Here is a 23261-nt window from a genome sequence, read left to right as displayed (position 1 = left end):
ACTGCAATGAATACATACATTTCTGGCAGAGACATTTTAATATTTTGTGCTTACAAATATACAGGATTAAGTCTAAGAAATACAAAAATCAGCCTTGAAAAGACACAGTGTGTGTTTTTGTGTAATTACAGAATGTAAATTTATTAAACCCCCAAATTCCACAAAACAATACTTAGGAGATGACCTTGGTGTCCTCAATAGTAGCCTACCTGCGGCTCTGAAGACAACACTCAAATAACTGTGGCTGTTATTGAGGCAAAAAGGCATAATACACTAGCACAAAATGTTTTTACTCATAAATCTGTACTACAAAATGTTTTAATATTTCTTAATTATCTTCTAAACACTTCTTTTTAATCGACAAACTTAAATTTAAAAGACATTTCAAGAGGACATCACTTTCCTCATTTATTCAATAATATAAAATGTTATAATGCAAAACATTCTTGTGTCTGATTTACAAAAGACACCGTCAAGAGTCTGCCTGCAACAATGACAATCATCACAGCGCTTTTTACGATATAAGGCAACATCGTACAGTAATACACAATCAGTGTTGTATGTGCAGTAGCAGTATAAATTATCTCGAGGCCTTCAATAAAAACACACATACAAGTCACAAATATTGAGTGCAATCTTAAAATAATATAGGAATAAGAATAATCTCATGACAGACATGGTCAGTAAAATCAGTTACTGTACACTCCAAGAAAAGAAGTCTGTCTTCAACGTCCATATGAGAATCCAGCTGGCCAGCACTTAACATCTGACTTCAAACAATAAAAGAGAGTGAGAGCCCTTTATCTGAACTCTTCAGAGTGATAATTGATGGCTTTGAAGCTCACTCAACACTGTCAGTCTGGACACTTTAATGCACAAGGCATCACTGGGTTCATGTTCCTTCTCAGGGAAAATGTTGCTCCATTAACGTGTTTGAACGCTGTCATGCTTCAAATGACCTGTATGAAATAAAAAGATTGCTTAGTTGCAGCATCTATGTCGAGGAAATTCACAACACTGCAAAGCACATCTTAAAAACATACAAAATGTTGCATGTATCATATATTAAACACATAATTAGAACTACAAACTCTGCCATCATTTGTATTGGATTGTTATTTAGGTTGCTTCAATTAAAAGTTTAAATTTAAAGCACCATTATATTTGAGTGGAATATTTGATTTTTAAAAAGTCAACAAGTCTCGCTGGCTGTATTGTGTATATCTATCGTGAAATATAACTCTAACATCCTACTACTACAAGCTACGGTGGGAAAAAATAAGGAGGTCATGATGAAAATGATCAAATATATTAATGCAGTGGTTCCCAGACCCCGGGGCGCCCATGTACACGGCCGTTATCGCAGCACATTTACACTTGTCAAACACATGTGTGTCTAATAACATAATTAATTGCTGCATTACACTGAAATAATTGCTACAACAGAATCATTATTAACGTTATTAGTTCCACCTGTGGAATCATGTTAAAATATCTGTTGTGAATACGATTCCTTGCCAGCTATAGTATAGTACACAAGTATTTCTGTATTTAACAATTTTCTATTGTATTGCCGTATTTTAAATTATGTTGTTTGTTGATGTGGTGTCCCTGTCACTTGTCCTCATTATTGTCCTGTATTGACAATGATACCAATTCTGGTGAAACCAAAGATACTTATTTTAACTGGTGATTCTCATCAAGTAAACACGTCAGCCAAATCCAAAATATGATGTTGGTTATCTTGTACTCGAGTTCACTGTCAGTTTGGAAGGAGAGTTGTTTGTATTTTCTGTGTAAAAACTCAGTATGGGGAAGGTTTCATTTGTATTTTTCATTTGCAAAACACAAACAAATGAGAAAAGTGTGAGAAGAAACATGCAGTTCATGTTCAGGTTAGAGATACACCAATACAACTTCTCCCATTGCAGTTTTTGACACCTCAATTGAGGTTATCTGCCAACATGAGTACAGATCTAATACCAGCGCTCTCTTTTTATCAAATATAAAATATGCATACCTTACTGTACTGAATTCATTGGGATATTTTTTTATGTAAGGTAACATGAGTCCAGAGATTGTGGTGGCACTAAAAACTAGATCGCTGTGACTGAGAGTAACCAGCAGCAGAGACATTGAATGTTTACAATGACATTGAGAAAGACACCGTTTTTAATGTGGAACAGTGATAACTGATACTTGATCCACCTAACATGGTCAGTATCTGGGTTCATACTGATCCAGCATATTGGATCAGTGAATCTGTAGTTTGGGGCATGATGGAAAAACTTTGGGAACCACTGTTGTCACTTATGTTTATATTTTACAATATTTCAACAATATTGCAAGAGGCACATGTTATGTCATGTTATCTTCTGTTACTGCAGAAAAGTTTTCACTTTTACTTCTTCTGGCGACCAGCTACCGTGCCAGTCCGACCACATACTATTTGAGATTCACCTGAGCTCCTCTTTTAGTCTGTTGAGTTTATCAAAGAGTCTGTCATTCTTGACCTGCATGGGAGCGCTCGGAACAAACCAGGCTGCAATGAACTTGCATATGACGACAACGTGCTGCAAGTAGAGAGAAGGACAGTGTTAGGAATGTAATCTCTTCTTCTACCTGCGAAAATATAGTTTCATTAAAAATAACCTTCCCTAATTTTTCTCACAGCTCAGCTCACCGTTGATCCTTTGAAACTCAACTGTGATGTATTGAGTTTCAAAATAGACAAGCGGTGAGCAGGGAGAACATTGTGGGGTTTTGGGGTTTGGTTGGGTGCTATAAAAAATTGCTCAAAGAAATAAATGTATTGTAAGAAATAGTGGTGAGTGGTCACTTGTTTGGTTATGTTAAACATTAAAACTTACCTCAAACAGGATGACAAATGCAAAGCGCACAGCTAAAATTAGCCAGAACTGTGGGGTAAGACTGTAGTCCTCATTGCTCCTGTAGTCTTTATAGCTGTGAAGAGGAACAGACCAGTACGTTGATGTTATCGCCTTTATCAGTTGTTTTTTTATTTTTGAGAGGAAATGCAAACTTTATTCACATAGGACTTCTATTATATCCACAGACTACACAGTCCAGGAAAATAAAAGCAGGAAAACTCAGCAGTAGTTAACACCGGCTGTGAGCAGTATCAGTACGTTTGACTCTTAACTATTAGGAAGCATAACATAAATGTCAGAATCATGTCAGAGAAATGTCTCTTCATCTGTAGAAGACAAATATGATTCAAAGAGAACAAACCTGCAGTAAGAGACATTCAAGCCACTAGCAGTCATCATCTGATCAGCTGCAAACTCGTTGTCTATGTTCTGGTCATCCAATCGGGCAATGGATAGGGTGTTGTTGATGTAACCAACCATGCAGCTTGACAGAAAAACAACAATAATAGTGTGTGTTACACAACAATATGGCAGAACATAAACGTTTTCTTATTAAGACTGACAGAGATCTCACTCAATATCTGTCACTGTGCCATTACTACATGGGCCATAGTAGTAACGGTACACCAGCCGAGGGATGAAGTCCGAAGATACACCAATAACCAGCCCGTTTGCAATGACGGCTAAGACACCAATAGCCTCCAACACGTCTATCCACACACCTGAGTGAAAGCAACATTGATTGATGTCAGGAGTAATTTACAGCATGCACAGTATTGACATGTTAATGACACATGCAGGTTATTTTACTTCCATAATGTCAATTAAGAGGTAAAAAAATCTATTCTTAGATCATCAGTGATCCTCACCAATGTCGTTGGTTTTCTTGGGAACCATTCTGCGCTCCAGAGTGACCATCTTAATTGCATCCAAGCGTATCTCAATGATATTGTTAATGAGGGCCAGTAGAGGAGCAAGAGGAAATGCTGCCACAAATATGGTGGTAAAGCTGAACTGGATCACTAAACAAATAAAGAACAAAGAACATTATTTACATTATTAGTTGAGTGTTTTTTTCCTGATAAAGCATTCTGTAGAGCACATACCCATTTCCAGAAACTCATTGAATAGGCTGAAGGAGTCCACGTCATTGAGGCGGTAGTTGCTGACCCAGTCTCGAAGCTTGCAGTTGTCACACAGTTCAGCTCCATGTTTGGTCTCTAATTCATCTTTCAGGTAGCAGTGGGCACATTTCCTCTGTAGCTTCTGGGTTCTTCTCCTCTTCAACCACCTGCAGAGCCAGCTGATGCAACGAAGAGAAAGCTTTGACAATCTCGGACCCCATGTTTGGAAAGTGTATTAAACAGTGGGCATGTACTAACACAAAACTGATTTATACTTACGGGCCAGTGAACTCAAATACATTGCTGATGGTTTGCTTGAGAACCATTATAATCGCCATTTGGATAAACAGGTCTGTGAGACATCCACTAGGGTGACACTGCACACAGGAGGGTGAAAGGTTTGGAGTGAAATCAGTAATAATATTTTAATGTACAAAAAATTCATCCAACATTTACTTTAAATAATGTACATTTAGTAACTGGTATACATATCTATGTTCACTCACTTCTTCTAACCTCCATTTCCCTGCAATTCGCACATAACCACCAGGATGGCCATTTATCCTGTCAGGTGTGTTACAAAAACAAGCCATTATTAGTCTTAAAAAACTAAATCCATCAGGTTAGAACATTAATTTAAGTTACTTGTCTGTGTGGGTTTTGACACTGAGCTGGGTGATATGGTTGAAATCAATTTCACAATTTTAACATAAATATTTTTCCCCACATTAATATGCAGAATCACACATAGAAAATCTAATTTATTGTATTGATTGGATGTAACAGACTGTGCTCCACTGTTATGCTTGACATCAGACAAACATTTTAAATGTGTACAGCAAAATCTTCAGTCAATAAACATTTATATTGTTGATCGGCTACACAGCCTAACGGAGTCCACAAGTTCTTACCTGCCAAGGAAAAAGGCTACGTAGAAGAGCGAGGAGAAGTAGGTGAAGAATTGAAAGGTGAACATCTTGACAGTGAAACTCTTCTCTGTGGCAGCAAATGATCTTGTTTTCTCTGGTAAAGAAAGACATCATGTCAGTGTCATGCATTTCACTATTTGGCCAATGGATGGCACAATCTTTCACATTTGAGAGAAGCCAGTTTATACAGTAGAATTTCAAGTTTACATCCTTTATATTATTACCTGTGTTAACACCTTAATGATCTAAATTATACTTAGTATATTATATATACTGGGGACTGGGACACATTGGACACATTGGAACAATCATTAATGTTATTAATTACACATGCTGTTCATGCAAAGACAAATCAAAATGTGAAATGCTGTGAAAAAGGTCTATTACTTCACTAATGGGTCCAAAGCAAAAATATACCATGCAATTCAACCAGCTGAATGAAGAGGGGCTCAGATATATACTCTGCATCACCGAGTGCTATCCTTTATGGCATGTGACCTTTTAAAGTGAGGACATGTCTGGTCGTGACCTCTTGTCACATGTTGCAGTATTGCAAGCAGCAAATGATGTTCCCCTTTCAGATGGTTTCATTTAGAGCATCTTGTTATCATCTTGTTATTAATCTTCTGACCTCTTAGATTTATCACGTGACCCTTTGGGGGATCCTGAATCCCAGGGTGGAGGTTGATCAGTCCATCGACTAAATTAATCTGAAACTATTTTGATAATCAAATAATTGTTTCAGTCATTTTTCAAGCAAAAATGCATAACATTTTATGTGACAATTTGCTGTCTTTCTTTGTCATAATCATGACAGTGAATTGAATATCTTAAAGTTTTGGACTGTTCGTCAGACAATAAAAGCAAACTGAAGACATCACCATTGCCTCTGAGAAATTATGAATGCAATTTTTCACTATTTCTTAACATTAGGCTAAACAATTAATCGGCAGAAAATAATCGGCAGATTAATCAATGATGAAAATAATTGTTAGTTTCAGCCATACAATGCTTTTCATGACAAGGCCACAAGACTGAGTCATAATGCAGGGCCCCTCATACAGCCCATACTGTGACAGTAATGCCTGCAGGCTTCCTCCTGTCATGCCTCGCCTTCCCTCTAGTTTCCCTCTGGAGATCACCTGACCTACCACACATCCAGTGAATAAACAAAGGGGCCCAGTTCCAGTGTCCACCATAAGCCCTAAAGCCTGTTGTCCGTTCATGAACATGGTCGTGCCTTCATTTAATAAAGACACTGTGCTTGCTGTTGTGTTCTTAGCTCTTGTGTGTGTGTGTGTGTGTGTGTGTGTGTGTGTGTGTGTGTGTGTGTGTGTGTGTGTGTGTGTGGTTTTATGATTTATTATTTCCCCTGTCATCGTTTTTTAACAGTAGAAAGCTGCGGGTAATTCTCCCAAGAAAGCATAAATTGGAAGCTTACAGAAAGTGTGAAGAAAGGGCTCAAAACATCCACTAGAGTCATGGAGCATGTGCCAATTTCACACGAAGACATCAAAAATGTGTGTCAAAGTCTGAGTCTGAAACATTGGATCTGGGCCACTGTATAGAGGACAGCTTCCTGACTCTTTTGAGGCCATATCGTCTGTGTTGCCAGGCTGCTGTACTGTTCCAGACAGCACTCGCCTACCTGAACCTGCTGCCAGTTATCTATGTCTGACCTGCTTCCTGTTTGATTACCCGCCTTCCTACTTTAGCCCTCCTGGATTTGTTTGCCTGTTTTCACTGCCCACCTGTTGACAACTTCAAAACTGTTTCAAATAAATGCTCATCTAATCCTGAAACAGATTAAATTCTGAAACAAAAACATAAACTGTACATAAAAGATGTTTAAATCTGCCTGGAAACGTAAGTGTAACAGCATAAACTTGAAATTTGGTACCAATATAATAGAAAATATAGAAAATAATAGAAAATACGATGAGCAAACATACCTATTTCACAGAGCTTCATGGCTACGATCCTGTTGACCTGCAAAGACAAAGACATGGTCACACTCTTGAAGACTATAAGTAAAAGGAAACAGAGACATGTGTTTAGAGACTTGTGTACCCGCGTCATGACAGTGATGATGAAGTAATGGAAGACGGCCCCCAGCATCATTGCTCCGCTGTTGGAGTGGTTGCGGAGGAACTCCCATGATCCTTCAGTCAGGAGCACTGCTGCGATCACCCTGAACACCACCAACGCATGTGTCAGGCCAATGATCACCAGTATCTGTGATGACATAAAAACACTCATTTGCATTACTGTTTGTAAGGATTAACTCCTAACTACATCCTTCTAACTTTTTATTTTAACCTAAACTCCAACTATATACATATATATACTATATCCTTATAATACTATATGTGAAGAGCAACAAAATCACAAGTCACCCACCATAACTGTAACGCAGATCAAAACCAAAGTGCTGCGCAGATAGGAGTGTTTATATTTTTTGGGTTCACAGTTGGCATTGTTCACAATTTCCAGGATCAGTTCCTCCTAAAAATGATATAAAAATACAGTCATGAATCCCCCCTCCAAAAAGCACTGACCTGAAATTAAAGAAATGGGATGTAAATTAATGTGAATATAAAAGCGATCGTACCTCCTCCTCACACCAATCAGACACTTTCCATTCACACACATAAGAAGCTCGATGTCTCTTCCAGAATTCCAAAAACAGCGTTGCTGTAAAGAAACATGGATTTAAATTAGCTGATAAAGCCTCAGTGGAATATTATATATACTGAATCAGAGTTACAGGTTTTTGATACACAGATCCACTGTGATAACTGTGAACTTTTGCCACTTTCGGGTTATTAGGTAGCAGTTTTACATTTATCTGAATATATGAATACACAAGGGGTTAGGGTTATGGTTAAGTTTTGGGAAGTAAGACAACTTTGGTTAAATTTCGAGGAAAGTTTAGTAATAAAAATGTTTGTGAAATTTGTCTGGCAGCAGAAATTCAGGAACTGATGCCTACTTCTGTGGTTTTACTGTGAACTGCTACTTGGTAAATGATGGTAAATCATATGATTTGTCATATAAGTTCCAGCTGTTGTTAATTTTTTTGGGCCTTAAATACAAACTTATGTTGTTTTTCTTTTTGTTTTTTAACAAGTATCACGAGAACTTTCCATTCAAATTCTGTCCAGCAATATCCACTTTTCTGACCTCGGTGCATTCTTTCTCTTTATGAGAGAAGGTGTGTATGGGAGGGATGAGATAAAGAAAGTCATGCAATCACTTTTTTCTTTGAAGACTGCAATGATTGTTCTAGTTTATTGTACTCTTCACACAGCTGTGCTAATAAACTTGAATCCATATTTTCTACAGGTTGTATTTGATATGAGAATAGGTTTGAAAACAGACTGTAAACAGTTGAAAATCCACAAAACATAGAAGTACTCAAAAGACAAAAAAGCTGAATAAGAGTGTGAAAACATTTATACTGTATGCGTTCTTATGGATGACTGCTCGACCACCCCCACAGCCAGATGGCCTGGACTGATTAAGGTGTGAGTAGCCAAGAGGAGAAGGTTCTCACAGTGATGTGGCATCTCCTTGGCAATGCATGTCTCAGTGATCATAAAAAAACACCCAGGCAGTTAGATAAAATAAATTTGAGGCACATAGGATACTTGGTTGTACATGTTGTACACTGATTGTCTATTAATTGTATAAAATGTGTCAATTTCATGGGTTTTCATGGTGTTTGAAACAAAATTGTATTTGCATGAATTATGACTGTGATAAATCACAATTCCTAAACAGGAATCTGTATATAGAAAATACATGCAGAAAAATGCATAAATATACAGTGTTATATAGACACACAGAACTCACCCCACACTGCCATGAACATCGCAAAGAGCACTGTGCCATTATTGTCGAACAGCAGGCTCACCTGTGGACAGATAAGACCAGCAGTGAGCATCAACAGGTATGTATGCCATCCAGATCTTTACTGATAAATGCACTGATGTACCTTCGCATATGTGCAGGTGTCGGAGAGCTGCCACACTTTGCATCTCTTGTCACAGAGTGGACACATGACTGTGTTCGCCTCACAAACCTCCTTTCTACAACACAATGAGCACTTTAATTATTACAACATAATAATTCATGTTATGACACAACGACTGCAAAGTTGTGAAAACACTTACATGAGTGGTGAGCTGTTGAAGAAAGCAAGGCCATAAAGGAAGACAATGACCCCAATGAGAGCAGGTGGGATGAGCAGAAACGTGTACCAGCCCAGCCACAGGTAGTACAAGGCCACCTTCTCCCCAAAGTAGTTCCTGACACACATACACAAACACACACATACATGACAGAGAAAAGATGCAACTCAGAGGAAGTGATATGCACTTCATTACCTCTGTAAAATTTGATTTAATGTAAAATTTACAATGTAAGCACAATTTGTAAACACTGTATACAAACATATAATGTTTATGTCCCATTTTGTACATATTCTATACATAATTCTTACAGCATATGCTTAATTTATGATAATTTAATCCGTTCCTGGACATATAGGTCATGCTATATATGGCAGGTTAGGTACAGTATGTGGTGCTACACCAACACCGATTTGGCTAAATTATACAGTGAAAGCATCATGTATAATATCTGTATATAAAAAAACATTCAAATATTTTATGTTTATATAAAATATTTGTAAATTGTACAGTTTTTATACAGGTATGGGTTTGTTCTGTCCTTCTGGTATTTATAATAAAACTTAGAGTGGAGTGTATCTTGTCACTGTAGTCGCTGATTGGCCTAATGTGAGAGCTACAATATAAGTTTACGATTTTGTCTCTAACATACTAACATGAATCTTACACATATCCAGTTAAACTTAAAATTAGTAGTAGTTTATCGTATGTCGATTATAAATTATAAGTTAAATATGATATTGTAAACAGCAACAGTTGTCGACATGACGCACGTTTGCACTGTGCTCTGCTGTTTGTACACAAGTGAATCCAAGGACAAAGGCAACAGCTCTAATCTGTACCAGCCTTAAGAGCATAATTTTAAATAATTAGTCCAAACAATGCCTGCATCATGCGTGAAGGATGACATATTTACTGTTGTCTCGTTAATACTTGAACCCAATTCACAGTAGAATTACATGGAAAACAATAATGCAGGAAAGTAATGAATAGGTTGTTGTGTTGCAGTCCAAACCTGACAGCATTTATGGGTTGCCCTTGGAGACAGGCTGTCCATCGAGCCCAGCTCTCCTTCAGCTCTCGCTGTTTCTTTTTCTGAAAGCAGAAGCACAAAAAATCAAAGGAAATCATCAATATGAAGAAGAGCTTTGTACAAACCAGTTAACACAGCATAAAGTCATACTGGACACAGAAACTAACAGTCTAAAAATATAATATATTACAAATTTTAAAAGATTTTACTAGTTGATACATACAAATAAAACCACCCAAAATCAATACTGCCTCATATTTAGAATACGCTTCAGAAATGTATTTATATCTTAATTTTCATTTCTTTCATTTCATTTTGTGGACACATCTTCCAGTTGTCTTTTATAACTGTGATGTATAAAGAAAACAGAGGAACACACATGTACACGCTCACATATGCAGAGGTGTAGCAATGTATGCTCACATACACATCCCCACTTACTCCCAACACTGGATGACTCACGGCATTATTATGACTCGCAGCAAGTCTTTGTGAACAAATACTTATTCTGGCACCAATGTATTATTTGGGAGGGCCCTTGCCAAGTTTCACTTCATAATTTAAGACGCTCTTGAGAAAAACAAAACACTTCAGTGGTCACATGAGAAGCAGAGATGTATCAGCTGATAATAGTGTCACTATCTGTTCTAACAATGGCAGACGTAGTATCACTCACGATTGATTTAGTTCTCATACAAGGAATGTGTCTTTTTACTTGTCTTCTGTTATCAGTCACTATTAATATCATCTCATTTTGACAAAAAGCAAAGCAATCAATTTTTAAACCTGCAGTTCCTGTCCGAGTCTTGGCAATTAAGCACTTATCAGGTCAGATATGGTGACAATATTGAAACCTGTAAAATAGTTTGTGATAATCCATAAATGCTGAACAAGGACAAAGATTATGTATAATATATGTTAGGATTTTTACCTCATGCAAGCAGAACCTTGCCTCAAAAACCTTCAGCTTCATGAGATCCCGCAGACCCTCTGGGAAGATTAAGCGGTAAGTGGAATAACATGAAAGATCAGGTGTCTGGATACCTGAGAAGGATCTGGAGTGTATTTAAGACTTGCTCACCTCCTGTACGGATAGGGGTGTGATTCAAGATGAAGTGGACAATCCTTATCCTGAAACAAGGACATGTATCACATGTTTATGGCTCCTTTTAACCATGAAAAACAACAGCAGGTCTTAGAGAAAGTTCATAAAAATGCAGAATAAGATTCCATCTCCATATCACATATGTATTTAGAAAACAAATTGTATTGTTTAAATGTGCAGCCATAATGTGCACAAGTAAGAATACAATTGTAATGATATGATGAAATGGAGTAAATAGACAGTCACAGATGCTATGTGAAGCACCTGTGATTGTTTAAAACGAAACAGAGAGCTATGACAACGTGTTTTACCTTGTGCTGAGAGGCACAATGTTCTGATCCGAGCTCCAGTTACAGGCATCAGACACTTTGAGTAGATACCTGTACTTCTCGAAAATCTCTTTAGGCGCTTGAATCCCATAGAAGACTAGATCGTCATCTATAATTTTCTAAAAGGAATACATTAAGACAAGATGAATGAATGTATCATGTGATCATCTTCATCAAATGTTCAAAGCTGTAAAAAATAAACAAAGACAATGTTTGTTTTATTAAACACTTACTGTCACTTTCAAGTTCTTTTTTTTGAGTTCTTCAATGTATTCGGTTTGCTTCTTGAAAGCCTCTCTCTCCTGCTTATCGCTTGTTTTAGCAACCAGGACATAGTCGTATGATAGTGGAGTGAGCTGTGTGTCAAAAATGATACACCAAAGTCAGTCTTTTTAGGGGATTATATAGGTAAACCTTTATTTGTGGTGTGTATTAATGAGGCCATGACTGATTAACATGTTTTTACCACAGGAGGAAGGGATGTCTGTTCATTGCCGTTCTCTCTCACCACTCCCATGAATTCCAGCAGTTCAATACTGGGCTATTCAACATAATAATGAAAAAAATAATACAACAATACTGTAAACCATCCACACAATAATGGTAAATAGCACATCATGAATTTTTTTTTAAAACGATAGAAGAAAGTATGAGTGAAATGTTGTTTCGCAGGATAATTAGTGTTAGTCATGCTGCTGATATTCAATATAAAGCTTGTTAAAATCAGAAAGGTCATCATGAACAAAAGATTTCTACCTAACTATGACGCGGGGGTGTGTCAGTGGATGCCACTGTGCTGAAAAAAGCCTGTAGAGATCTTGACTCACCATGGAGGACTGTCACTAGAGAGGGTTAACCTGATTGAACCGCATGGCATGTTGACGTACTCTCACCCTGTCATGCCAGTCAATGCTATTCACTTACAGAGTATAGTCTGCACACTGGTACATGCAGTACAAGAAAAGCCAAGGTGTGGCAGATCAACAAATGCAATCTGAGCATTGAAACACCAGAGGAGGTTCCAACTGTATGCTATTCAATCCTAATCAACACTTAAATGGATTTATATGTAGCCCACTCATGATTTGTATAAGGGTGAGCCATGTTAAGCACTACAATGAGCCTGTGTTGTATCTATAAATGCAGGATTAAAGGCAGCAGGCCTGTGGCAACAGATTTTATAATAGGAGCTGGCCTCAGAGAAGCTCCATTATGTATCGACATATCTGTGTTAGAATAAATGTGTATTTGTATGAATAAAATCACCTACCTGTCTCCTGTGGACGGGCATGATGAGTAGGTGCTGAATGCAGATGCGACTTCCCGGATTAAAAAAAAGAAAGAAAAAAAGCCTGATCCAAAATCCTTTCAATCAGCTCATCGATATGCCCAACTATAAAACGACATGAGTGCTGTTGAACAGGCAGCAGGGAACTTCCGTACTTCCACTAGGAACAAACGTGTTGTTGTCTTACAAGCTAAGGAATGTAAAAGCGACTCTACCTGTTGCTGGTGTCACAGCATTTATCTGCACAGCCTCCACCTTTCTCAGTCGAGTTCAAATTCAACAGTGGGAGTGAATACAACACACAAATAAACAGGGTCTGCTGTATGTTACACTGGCTGCAGATAAAAAGAGCTAATAATCTCGGTATGTCTCAGCAAGTGCAACGGCATTGCATATTTTCATTGCCTCCTCCTCATTGGAGCAATATGCCATTTATCGCTATCACCGCTAGATGGAAGCAAACACTGTGACTCTGACCACCTGCTACTGGTAATCACCATCACTGACTTGGCTCTGATTGAGTCATCCTACACACGTCAGTCAGCACTGACTGTGACATTTATCATCTCCACTTCTACACTTGTCATGAAATTAAAGTATCTTGTTGATATGCTACACAGATTCTTTGACATTCACAGTCTAATATTGAGACTTGAGTGTCCAACATGAAATAAATGCCAATTTTCAACAATAGAAACTTATCATACATGACCGATATTAGTTTTGGCTTGTAACTCCAAAAGACCATTCCCGAAATCAGAGGTTCTCAACCTGGGTTTCGGGAACCCCCAGGGGGCCTTGAGGGGGTTCCAGGGACCCCCAGAAAAATGGGGAATATTTTAATTTCAGTATTATTTCATTGTCTAGAAGTTAGTCCAATGAAAGAATGTATAAAAATGACTATTCTACTCATAGGTTTCACACTATTCATTGTTAATCTGCCAATCTATAGTATAGACAGTTATGGAATATCAGATGGGGATCCCTGAGACCACATCTTATCAAATACAGGTCTGATACGGCCTGATGTGCGACAATTTAGGAGTCCTTGACACCAAACAAACGTCCCAACTTCTATTGCACAAGTTAATAAATAACCATCTCAACCCTCACGGTTGTAGTGCCTCAAGCACAGTGTAGACGGTATCATAAGGAAGGAGGAACTGTTTTGTTTTTTTAGGCCAGGTAGTGTGTTTTGTAATTAAGATTTTATCTATTGAATTATGTTTCACTTCTTTATCGTGGGTTAGGTGCAATAACTTATCCTTAGTAGTGACTCAAGCACAGTGAAGAAGGCTCTATGAAGTAGGAGGCACTGTAATTTTTTAGTCTAGGTAGTATGTCTTATGATTGTTAAGATTTTATGCATTTGTTCACAATGTGTTCTATGTTTCACTTACGTTACCTTGTGCAATATCTTATCTCTTCTAGCTGAATGTAATTATTTGGTGTCTGAGTGCACTGCTGCATTGTTTGGTCGGTTTTGATGAACCACATCATTGTCTAGAGAACCAAGTATTTAGCGATTTTTTAATGCATTGTGTGATTGCCGTTGGCTGCAGCACTTTTTTTTGCATTGTGCACTACTGCATTGTCTTTTTGTGTTACGCTGTATATGTCTTGTTGTGTATTACGTGGTTGCAGTGGTGTGCAGAATTTCTTCTTTTGCACTCGTGCACCACTGCATTGTCTCGTTAATGAGATATGTTTTTGTTCCCTCTATTGTATTGTCATGTATTGCTTTACTGCAGCTCTGCGTGACACTTTTGCACAAGACAAATTTCCCCCTTCGGTATATTAAAGTTCATCTCATCTCATCTCTCATCTCAAAAAGGTTGAGAACCACTGCCCTAAATTAATAAAAGTACATGTTCAAAACACACTCACCTGCTATAGATGGTTAGTGCCTGTAGGCGTCTTAGTTTATTATATATTCAACAAATATAAATGGTTATTCCGTTATGAGGTTAACAGTGTTACAGCGGCTTTCTATGTTGCTGGCTCAGCAGTTTTACTTCATCTGCCAGTTTCCCTCTTTTCATAACCTACAAAACAAGTCCAGCCTTACAGGAAGCACAGGAATAATCTATTATAATCTTAATCTTAAAAGTTGTTTTACAGAGTTACAGCTGGGACGGTTGGAGATGAACTTGCTCAAGTGTTGATGTAATTGCACTTTACTAGTATTACTAGTATTTCTAGTATTTACTAGTATTTTTATATTATTCATATGTGTACCCAACTATATTAGCTAGGAGAATATTGTTCTTGTTCTCCATTAGATGACAAAAACGTTACCTTTCTGATGAAGGTATGCCATACAAATATATAATAAATGTATTATATGTGATGCCAAAAGTATGTATAACAATTAAAATTTGCTCCAAATCGACCAGTTATATTACTATTCTGTTTACATATGAATATATAAACAATATAATCCTATAATATAATACAAATACTATTATTACACTCTGAAAGGGGCTATTGTGCATAAAGAGTTGTTTTACTACAGTCCGCTTTTTCTGGGGTAACTTCCTGTCACTTACCATATAATTTCCCGGAATTACGGTGTAACTTCCTCTTAAGAATCCGTACGTATATAAGACTTACCGGTTCTTACTTGTACTTAAATGTAGGTACAGCGGAGGAAAACAAGACAACGAGTAAAAAGGTAGTGACAACTGGGGGGTTTAAGTGTAACGTGCCGACATTTACTGTGTTTACTACTTAAACATGGCTATATATTTCCATATTTCTAAATATGATTCAAAAATTATCTAACCTACTTAGATTGCACCTGCACTGGACAACATTCTTTATAGTGTAGCTACTTGTGAGCTTAAATACCTTATAAGTTCCCATTACGCAGTACAGTGAATGTATTTCTGTACATCTTTTCTCGTTGACTCTAAAAAAAGAAGAAAGAAAAGAAAACTAACATGTGAAACGGGTGGCCCTGCGTGCCTTGTTATTAGTGATGACTTTTACTATTAGTCTTGGAAACCTTGGTAAGCAGTGCACACCCAGGAGGACCCACATGTCAAGGAGGACAGGCGATGGGAGGCTGAAGAAAAAGTGGTGGCGAAAATAAGCAGCTGTATTTCTGTACAGGCAGCCACACCCAACACAGGAGGATAACATAATTACACCAGTAGCTACAGGACTGTAAAACCACTTGAAAGGCGACAGAGGGGGCCGCTGCTACTAAATTTGACTGGAGTGGAAGTACAGAGTAGAGAGGCAGTAGGGAGGAGTGAGCTGCAGATAAGATCCCTTCCTGAATTTGAAGAGGACATAACAAAGTGTGATTTGCCGGGAAAAGCTCATCATCAATCATGCTGCTATGAAGAAAACAAAACAATACTAAACTTAACACGGAAACTAAACATCTGAATGACTGCTGAAGGATTAATAATAGAGTATGGTTCCTGATGTTTTTTGAAAATGTTATTTGCTATATTTTCACAATTAGACCACGGACCGCCATTTGATTTTGTCCCAGGGTCCCACATCTTATTAGATTTTTGCTTTCATTTTTATTACATAGTGTATGAAACCATGACCAAGATAGTCATACATTCTGTCATTGTGTTACTTATGGATGGAATTATGGTGAAAATAAATTATTCCCCTTTTTGCTGGGGACCCTCTGGAATCCCCTCGAGGACCCATGGGTGTCCCTGGACCCCACTTTGAGAACCACTGGTCTAAACTGTTAGTGGGCAGATAATAGTGTGAAAAGAGTGTGAAACCTATGAACTGAATAGTCATTCTTATACATTCTCTCATTGAACTAACTTCTAGTCAGTGAAATAATAGTGAGGGGGACCCCCTGGAAGTCCCTCGAGGACCCCTGGGATTCCCTGGACACCACTTTGAGAGCCACTGGCCTAACTGGCCTCAGCCACTGGCCTCACTCCAATCATAATGAGAACTAATTTGTTTTTCTTTAATTTTCTGATCATCCTCTAGGGTGGGAAATTGAAAATATGGAGCTCACAGGCATATACGGTGTGCACATATGCCTGTGATCCATAATCTGAAACAGTTTTGGAAAGGCATGAGTTAATAGGATAATGGTTGGTTGTGAAGGAGTTTTCTGGAAGCTGTCACTCTGGACATTTTGCCAAACAGACTGAATTTATAGGTACCTAAGCAAATTAATGATCTAGGGGAACATATTATGATAGGGGATCACAACCCAAGAAACCCAAATCCTTGTAGCCCTGGTAAACTGCCCAAACTGTTTAATGTGGCCCCCTTTGCATAAAACATTAATTGTAGGTGTTTTACATGGTCTGTAGCCCTATATTTGTTCCTATAGCTCTTTATTTTTGAGTCAGTGTTAGTCCACCGCCCTGGTTTCACAACAAATGTATTAACCATCAACTGACGAAAAAAGTCCTGTAGCCCACTAAACAGTACTATCACATAAAGTAGATAGCCAGATTCTGAATATACTTATTTTAACACTATTATATTTCCCCAAAATAAAGTTTGCTGACAGGCTATCATGATACCACGGACCGGAATATGCTCGTTTCTGATTGGCTGACAGCCACCTCTGATGAAAACTGTTTAACTGCTGGTGACCATGGCAACGATAGTACGGTGAAAACAAGTTTGTTAGCTAACTTGTACAGAAACGTAATGCTACTTAGAAATAGACTAACGTTACGAGGAAACCTAGCTATGTTTTCTTTCTTTATCTGTGTTAAGTAATGCTCACGTGTAAAAAAAAAAAAAAAAAAAAAAAGCAAAAAACTCTCCCAGTTGTGTTAATTTAGAGTGAATGAAGTCCACTGATGTAAATTCACCTCATCATGGCAAACGTTATCTAAGTTACGGTAACGTTATTGCCTCGCTAACGTGCTCAACCTATAACGTTACTAGTTAGTTCAATTTTGTCGTTCCTAAAATGTTCATAGCCTCGAGGGTATCTGTCCCCCCCTCAGAGTCAGACTATTGGATTGTGGTGTGTGGAGCCACACCCCTCATGGACGTCCCTATGTGCCGAAGTGATGCAGCAGTCAGCGGTCAGTGGGCGAAGGAGGGCACCCTGGCAAGTTAGCCTGGTGCGTCACAAAGGAGTCACTGAAGAAGCGGTTCGGAGAATAGGTGCCTGAAGGCGGCACAGAAGTCGCTTGGCTCGGGATATCTCGGTGTACATGAGGACCAGCAGACACGGCTTTGGAAACGCGAGCGACTCAACATGCATCGAATAACGGGGAAAGTTGGAGGGGACAGTTTAATTGAGATGAGCCCGACAGAGTCTTTCAATGGTGAGTAGCTAAGAACGTAGCCCCGTTTTCCCCAGGGCTACTAACCAAAAGCTTGAGTCAGCTGGCCTGTCCTCAGACTGCAGATTCGTCCAGGATAACATTCATCAGTTATCTATGTATAATGTTGAGATACAAGCATGCTGGGAAATCGGCCAAGACCCACTGTACTACAGCCTTGAGAAGAGCTCTAACAATTGGCTAAACTTCTTAAGGAATAGTACCATATATAATTTAAAACTACAGCCCTTGAAGTAATGTTAATCTACAGGAAAACAATTTACTTACACAAAAACAGAAACTTTATAACAATCATAAAGCATTTCCTAATGGCACTTTTATTTATGTCACTGCTAGGCCTACACATTAGTATTCCCCTCTGGAACAACTGTGCCAGTAACAACATATAGCAAACCACCTTCACATATACACAGGACATTTTAAAATACATTTAGGTAATGTTTGCTTGACTGTTTTAAAATGTATCGATGTTCAACTTTTCCCCTTGGGCCAGTTTATAGTCTGGCTTTTTTTCATGGAAACAGCAGTGACTTATTCTCCAGCCAGTGTCTGACAGCTGGCCTGGTTACTGGAAACACCCTGTCACTAACAGGCAGCCACTTTATCCACCAGCACAAACCCCAAATGCAACTCTGACTAAATTTGAACTTTAAACAAATGCTTTGACAGAAGATTGTGATTTTAACCTTTTATTATGTTGTCTGACTGGAGGATGACTCACACTGGAAGCTCTCCAGCAACCTCCATCAGTACAAATCAATGTAAAAGTGTCATGTTTCAGCTGCAGCACAGATAAAATCATATTATCCGAGTATACCAGAGACTGATCTGTGAGTGATCACTGCAGGATTGTGAACTATAGTTACTGTTACCATGGTGTTCTGTGTTTATGGTGCATTGAGATTAAAGTGGAAGCAGTGTTTTCCACACAGTACACTCAGTTTCACAACCATTAATCATCATACTCAAAATCTAGATCATTTTGATGTAGAGGTTCATAGATTCTACCATGGAAAATGCTCTTAACTCCCACCACGCATCATAACATAATATGCTGTAGTCCTACTGTATGAGTAGCTACCAGCAAAAAGCAATTTGTAAGAGTTACACTCTTACTGTTATATATCCCCAGAGCGCCAGTATTTCCAGACAACAAATTAAAGAACATATAATCTGAGTCAAAACGTGTGGGCAGCTGAAGGTCTAAATGATTGCTTACAAACCCCGTACTTTAAATACAGATTCAAACCACAACGATCATATTTTTGGCACAGATTTCCGAAGTATTTGTTGTTGTGGTTTGACGCAGATGTAGACTAACTTGGACTATCTTTAATTTCTTGTCAATACATCCATACTCACCCTCACTGTAAATATGGATTAAATCTCCGTAGTACTGTCTAGTAGGTGTTGTCAGTGTTGTTTCCTCATGTGAGCACCTGAAACTTCTAGACATGGTAGAAGATCAACGGCTTCCTGTCACAGGAAAGCACCAACATGTATGTGTTTACACACAGAATGTCGCAGTTTGAAGTGAAGCTACTGAATTTTTGTTCACAGCCTTACAACATAGGCATGAAATTCCATACAGCCACACTAAAGAGTAGTTTTAGTGGCTCAAATCTCTCTTATTCCATTAAACCAACTGTATTTATATGGGTTATTTTTCCTTTTATTATCAGTACAGCTAAGTTAAAACATAGTTTGTGTAAATAATAGATGTACATGGGGTTTGCTCTGTTGAATCTCTAGGGTGACTGTGATTGAAAAAAAAAGACATAAGCAGGCTTGTGGTATTTCCACTGTGATCAGCTGCTCTCTCTTGAACAAAGCTTTGACTGTGGACGGCTGGAGGCTACTGAGTAAGGTGGGCAAAGCCTCTTGGCATAGCTGAATGGCTAATACCGAGTGCTCCATTACTGTGTCCAACTGTGCGAAAATATGCTCAGCTGTTTGAGAGGTATTCTCAAATGTTGTGAAAGAAATATGTATTTCGGAACAAATCACAGCTGTCCATCAGTATGTTATCATAAGAGATATTTAAGGAAGATTAAACAAGGAGTTGCCTTTATTGTTAAAACCATATAAAGCTTTATTACGCTGTGTTGTATATCATGCTGACTGACAAGGACTTTTCCAAGGGTCACTGTTGATGTCTCCTCTAAACTTCCACAGCCTGCTATAACTCAAAAGATCCTGCAAGCGATAAGCTCCAACAAAATAAAAAAAGCTTTATCACAGATTGTGTGAACTTTAGTTCCACAAACTTATACTTTGTTGCCGTGGCGTATAATAACGTAGAAGCAGGGAGGGTTCATATATTACAAGGTTCCACTGCTTGTTTCAGATCAGTGTAAGCACATTTTTTGTGTTGAGTCCAGACTAAATATAACCTCAGAGAGACCATCAATTAGGACTGTTGCATTTCTATTTAAAAACACAGACACAGGCTGAAACCAGCTTTTGCTTTATTTTCTTAGTAACAGTGATGCCAGCAATACTTGATGTTTGTCTCGCTTTTCCATCTGCCCTGCCATTTATTTATGTAAATTCCTTTCTTAGAATGTAACCTGGAAGGTTGTAATTACATCTGATATGTAGTGAAGGGCAGGTAAAAGTAGAACTTCATCATAGTTAAAGCCGTAGTTTCATCACACAGGCAGCTTTGACTTTCATACTCACTGAGGGGGTTTACCAGACTTATCAGTCTCATTTCCTTCTGGCTCTCCTGTAGTGGTGGAATCGCAGCTCAGCAGCATGGCATCTGTTAACTCATGCTGTCTGGCCTGTTTGAGCACTGCCACAAAATGCTGTACAAATATAGACCACAACATTGGCTGTCTGTCAGTGCTCCTCTCTTAGCCTCGGCAGCTGTTCATATGCCTGAAACTTAACTTCACTGCCACCAACCTGCCTGTTTGAGATTGTCTATGCTGCTTGTTATTCTTGTTTTACTTTGGTTAAAGATGATTGGCATGATTAACACCGGTGATTCTATTTTTAATTTAGTGTTCCTTATGCTTCTGTCTTTCAGACGATATAAATGGCTACCACCACCATGACTCATACAGCGCAGAATCCCTCCAGCAGGAACGATCAGCGGTAAATACCAAACTCAACTCATGCTTACATTCACGCAGCGGCCTCATACAGACACTTCTACAAAGCAGTTTCTTTTCCCTCGATTGTGGATAGTTTGGGAGAGTTTCCTTTTATAGAAATTCTGAATAGAAATGTAATAATCCTTTGTCATTATTTATGTTTGTATGTGCCTCAGAATAGTTTGCATATTCTTGGATGATTTGAATTTATACCAACTATTCAAGTATGTGGAAATGTGTCCCTCTTATATCTTGTATTAACTTTCCAAGACAGATGCATAAACAATTTGGGTTGAAATGTTTTATTTTTTCCTCCAGCTAACCTACTGTAAACTTGGCAGCAGGAACTTCAGAGTGTCCAAGCAAAATCTACCTTTCCTTCCTCCCCTTTTTCCAGTTAAATAGTCACACTGATTGTCATATTGTAAAGCTACCACATATCAACAGCCAGCATGTAGCAGGAGGGTTTAGCTTGTGGTTCGTAATAGACTGGTCTTGACAGTTGAGATCACATACATTTTTCTTATCTAATTGTAACAGTTTACAAGCTACAGACATCATGAGAAACTCAGAGACAACCCTAATACTTGTGTCTCTTTTCCCCCTTTCATGCTATATTTAAAGTTTCCTTTAACACCTGATGTGTGTATAGACACCTGTGAGTCTCTCAACGCCAGCCTGGCCTCCCTGACTGCCTCTGACCACAGCGACAGTCCACAGTATGAGGCTCAGACCTTAGAGCGAATTAGTACTTTGACTGGGGTAAGACACCAGTCGAGGACACAGATGCATGCTGCTGTGTCTGTGTCTGCGTGTTTGTGCCATCTCATATCTTAATGTTCAAACTTTTGAATGAGCAAGACTGACTGTGACTGTGCCTGACTTATAACATATAGTGCTTTTCAGGGTGTTATGAAGAGTTTTTTTGAAATCCAGTAATCTGTAAGGATGTAAATAATATAATGAAGTAGATACAGATATAGTAAAGTGTGGAGTGTTTGTTTTGATCCATTTTTATCTTGGTTTGTATTGAACTTTGTCTTTTTACAAATCTGTAAGGTTGCTGCCATAGTTTTAGTTACAGTTTTATTAAATTTAACATTTTAGGTTTACCCTGACTGTCCACTTGGTTCACTTTCTCCACAGTTCTGGAGAAAGCGGGCACTATTCCTGAAGTTTCGTTCGAGGGTATGGCATGGTAAAACAGGCTTGTGATCTGATGCAACTTTATGCATATGTCTGCTTGCTGGCCAGCCTTTCTTTCTTTTTTAAGAACTGTCTGTTCAGTGTTGAGTTTCTCTATCAAAATGAAATATTCAGAGAATAAAGCTTGGACATTTGAGTTGAAATCAATACACATTTCTTGGTAGAGGGCTGATTGTTGCTTCTGTACAGCGTGTTTTTTTTGCTGCAGAGAGTAATGGAAACATGCTGGCATGAGCTATGTGTCGATGCATCATCAGAGTTCATTAAAACTGGAAAAGGCCCTTTCACTTGCTTTGTTCTCACCTGTGATAACTGTCTGCTTCGCTGAAGAGAAAACACAAGCCTGGTGTTGGAGCATAATTAGAAAGTGCACACTTGCGCACACAGACACACACACACACACGCAAACAGCCAGGCAAATGACAAGTACTGTTTACAGTTTAAGTGTGTGTGTGTGTGTGTGTGTATGTGTGGTCTGTCATAGGCTACTGTTGGGGACAGATTTAAGACTTAGGACCAGTTGTGTGTGTGTGTTTGTATCACCATGTGTGCATTTATGTGTGTGAGTGTACTTTTAGTGTATACAGTCTGTACTTAATCACAACCCTGCCCTGTGCTCATGACAGGACTGAACTGCTGTGGCTAACCAAACACTGTACTGTATACTTCTTCTTTTGAATCCTTTAAAATCTGGTCTTGCTTAAGCAGCCTGTAACCAATTTTAATGAAAAGTTGAATATTTCCCCTTTTTTAACAACA

At 38.4% G+C, this 23261-nt stretch overlaps 2 protein-coding genes across 6 annotated transcripts in view; one reads left to right on the top strand and one right to left on the bottom strand.

Moving 5' to 3' along the window:
* Positions 1-19: 19 nt before the first annotated feature.
* On the bottom strand, positions 20-19576 carry LOC121897205 (anoctamin-9). Of its 4 annotated transcripts, none has more exons than XM_042411576.1 (25): positions 19558-19576; positions 12875-12923; positions 12071-12145; positions 11838-11960; positions 11587-11723; positions 11252-11301; positions 11102-11160; positions 10153-10232; positions 9120-9254; positions 8942-9035; positions 8800-8860; positions 7556-7638; positions 7345-7449; positions 7015-7179; positions 6897-6933; positions 4927-5038; positions 4522-4579; positions 4295-4392; positions 3998-4194; positions 3761-3913; positions 3466-3613; positions 3253-3375; positions 2871-2964; positions 2461-2573; positions 20-959 (listed from the first exon to the last, which is right to left on the bottom strand). In XM_042411576.1, the coding sequence occupies exons 2-25, from the start codon at positions 12893-12895 to the stop codon at positions 944-946; spliced, it is 2337 nt and encodes a 778-aa protein (XP_042267510.1). In that variant the 5' UTR covers positions 12896-12923; positions 19558-19576; the 3' UTR covers positions 20-943. The 4 variants fall into 4 exon arrangements, with proteins under 4 accessions (XP_042267510.1, XP_042267508.1, XP_042267509.1 ...); XM_042411574.1 differs by lacking the exon at positions 19558-19576 and adding an exon at positions 13108-14056 and having other exon boundaries at positions 12875-12997; XM_042411575.1 differs by lacking the exon at positions 19558-19576 and adding an exon at positions 13108-14056.
* ano5a (anoctamin 5a) overlaps positions 15425-23261 on the top strand; it is a 22449-nt gene continuing 14612 nt past the window's right edge. Inside the window, exons 1-5 of one of the 2 annotated variants that reach the window (XM_042411567.1) lie at positions 15425-15566; positions 17851-18177; positions 21230-21297; positions 21921-22058; positions 22443-22484. In XM_042411567.1, coding sequence (XP_042267501.1) covers positions 18108-18177; positions 21230-21297; positions 21921-22058; positions 22443-22484 — 318 coding nt within the window. In that variant the 5' untranslated portion in view covers positions 15425-15566; positions 17851-18107. Of the gene's footprint in view, positions 15567-17521; positions 18178-21229; positions 21298-21920; positions 22059-22442; positions 22485-23261 lie in introns of those variants that run through there. The other variant, XM_042411568.1, reaches the window with a different exon arrangement.

The sequence above is a fragment of the Thunnus maccoyii genome, chromosome 5 (assembly GCF_910596095.1).
Source record: "Thunnus maccoyii chromosome 5, fThuMac1.1, whole genome shotgun sequence".
Classification (NCBI taxonomy): domain Eukaryota; kingdom Metazoa; phylum Chordata; class Actinopteri; order Scombriformes; family Scombridae; genus Thunnus; species Thunnus maccoyii.
Note: the sequence above shows the minus strand (reverse complement) of the source record. Positions and strands in the feature narration are given on the sequence as shown.

Excerpts from the sequence above, each read along its gene's own strand:
- LOC121897205 (XM_042411576.1), bottom strand. The coding sequence starts at position 12,895 with ATGCCCGTCCACAGGAGACAG. Across the intron at positions 11,302-11,586 it reads ATTGTGCCTCTCAGCACAAG|GATAAGGATTGTCCACTTCA; the intron begins GTAAAACACGTT and ends TCCTTGTTTCAG. Across the intron at positions 9,255-10,152 it reads CAACCCATAAATGCTGTCAG|GAACTACTTTGGGGAGAAGG; the intron begins GTTTGGACTGCA and ends TATGTGTGTCAG.